The 2,557-nt window shown below is 41.8% G+C and overlaps 1 protein-coding gene across 1 annotated transcript in view; it reads left to right on the top strand.

The window, feature by feature from the left end:
* Positions 1-569: 569 nt before the first annotated feature.
* The window catches only part of LOC107301025 (hepatocyte growth factor-like protein), a gene marked incomplete at its 5' end in the record, with an annotated part of 6,928 nt that continues 4,940 nt past the window's right edge, over positions 570-2,557 (top strand). The window contains one exon of the mRNA XM_015830296.1: positions 570-716. Coding sequence (XP_015685782.1) covers positions 570-716 — 147 coding nt within the window. The remainder of the gene's footprint in view (positions 717-2,557) is intronic.

Here is a 2,557-nt window from a genome sequence, read left to right as displayed (position 1 = left end):
TTCCCAGGTTCTCACATCTGAAAAGAGATAGCACTGTTTTAAAAATCGCTTCAACGAATCATCTCCTAAAAACAGCAGCATTTTTTCTCAGGCTTATGCAGGAATCTGAAACAATGGTATCTGCTCCGTTCTGTTGCAGAGAGGTTACTGTCTGGCACTTTGGTGAGATCCGAAGGGTGCCCAGACTTAGTGATCAGCATCTAGGTAGGTGCAGCCAGTAGAACAGGGGTAGCAGCTAGTTGACCTTGGTTGAACTCAGAAAATGCTAAGCAGTTTAGACTTTGTTAATATTTTGAGGGGAAACTATCAGGAAAATCCCAAGTGATGGACTGGATTGGAAAGCCAAAATGTTATTCAAAGAAGACAGTGATGGATCACTTCTGTATTTTTGCTATATAAATGTGACCACAGTCAGCAGAACTCAAAGGAGTCTACCTTTATAGTTGCAGAAAAGTGTAATGACAGACGGAAATGATTCATATCCTATTAATTTTTCCTACTTAGGAAGCCTCTGTTTAGGGAGAGGCTTCGGTGACTTTGTAACCATTATTATTTCCTCTTCTTGGCAGTGATGCTGACTTAATTGGTTACTATGTCTTGCTTGGAACCCTCTTTAAGAACCCTGGTCCTAATGACCCAAACAAACAGGCCATTCCTATAATTAAGATTGTCTGTGGTCCCTCTGAGTCACTTGTGGTGATGCTGAAACTGGAGAGGTGAGTAACTTTTCAGATATTCTGTATCCCATGTAGCATGAAAGCAACTTAGTTTACATTCTAATAGGCGAAGGTCAAGGCTTCCTCAATAGGGTCTTCTGCACTGTTATATTTGGGAACTGCAAGATACATACTTTGTTGTAGAGAAATCTCATTGAGGTGGAGAATCAGAATGGACCCTATGAAACAAGGCAAAGGAGAGGAACATTTTCAAAATTTCACACAGTTAGCATACAGTAATGGATGTACTAGCCTTGGACAACAGAGTTTTCCAATCTGTCAAGGTGTTCCACCCTCCATCCTAAGCTGTATGGTTTGTGGGGAAGGAACTGGTGAAGATGGGGGTATGCTGCAAAAAAAAGCTCACAAACAGAAACAATTAAGAGACGTGACAGGATAGGAATGTCTAATAGGTAGACTGGATTATACAGGGCCAAGATTAAATTTGGCAGCAATCTTACTCTTCGAAGATATTTCTTTTTTTTTTACTGACAGGCAGCTTCCTTCCTTGAACTTTGCAGGTAATGTTTTAGATTTGTTTTCCCCAATCAGTTCCAAGAAAATTAAATTAGAATTACTAGGTTCAGTGATTCTCAATCAGGTAAGCTGATTTCTTCACATCTCCTCTAGAAGAAACTTACCATCAAAAGCATCCCTTGTCAGAAACGGGAATTATGTTGAAATGCTATTTATTCTTGTCTCTGCTCTTAATTGTTGGATATATTCCTGCTTCAGGAACTGAATCCTACCCAAGGCTGATCTCATATTTTAAAAACCTTTATGAACAAATACATAATTGCACTTTTAGAAAATATATTCTAGTCAGCACTGTGCTATGGGTGGCAGAGCAAAGCAGAGCAAAAATGATGCTGGGCAGGAAATCGATATTGGCAGTGATGCTGACTCAACTTCATCAGTAGGCATTTACCCACATTATGTTACAGTGCTCCCAACCCTTTTTTGAATTGATGATTAGCTTAATATTTACTACCCCATTGCCCATCTCTAAGTAGATTTGTTGCCTTTGTTCTGAGTTCTGCCATCTGACTTCCCCTCAGGTTACAAAGCCTAATACTATTCACCTACTTCCTTTGGATGGTATTAAAATAAGGATGGTGGTTATAATAATATGGGCTAGCCACTAGGTTGACTTAAATGTGCCTTAAGCTGAGGATGAAATTAAGGCAACATGATGCGGGTGCAATGGAGAAAGAGATAGTCAGGGCAGATTTAGGCTGTGGTTAGGTGCAAGTGGGAATTGCCCTGGGACTGAGAAGACAGAATGTACATAACTTTTTCAGAACCAAGCTTTCAGGCAAAGGGTGTTACATGCTAAAGATATTTCCCGGTATGGGGTATTTTTCTTTCTCTGCTGAAAGTTGCTTTGGTGACTGAAGTTGCTAAAGAAACTGTTACACAGGAATAATCCATTAGTAGCTTTTACAAGAAAACAGGCTTCCACGAATTTGGTTTACAAGAAGGAATTCAATAGAATAAAAACTTAAAAGGCTTGCTCCAGGTAAGATTCACGGTCCCCAAGCTTGTGATGACTCCTTGAAAACAGCTCCCTCCTACTGACGCTTTTGCTGAAGGCCTCATGCAGCGGCTATCACTGTTCATGGCAGAAAGATCAGTCATGATCAGGTCACGACTCGGCGGAAGATCAGGCTGCGGCCTGGGATGTGGCCGCAGCCGCAGCACTGGACCGAGTCGTGCCGTTGCGGCCTCTGACCCGACGTAGATCTCAATTAGCTCCTTGGTTCACCGAGGAGCTGAGAGAGATGAAACGCCGGAAAAGACGCCTAGAGAGCAGTTGGAGGACTACCCGAACCGAACCCGAC

The sequence above is a fragment of the Protobothrops mucrosquamatus genome, unplaced genomic scaffold (assembly GCF_001527695.2).
Source record: "Protobothrops mucrosquamatus isolate PMUCROS unplaced genomic scaffold, P.Mucros_1.0 scaffold9615, whole genome shotgun sequence".
Taxonomy (NCBI): domain Eukaryota; kingdom Metazoa; phylum Chordata; class Lepidosauria; order Squamata; family Viperidae; genus Protobothrops; species Protobothrops mucrosquamatus.
Note: the sequence above shows the minus strand (reverse complement) of the source record. Positions and strands in the feature narration are given on the sequence as shown.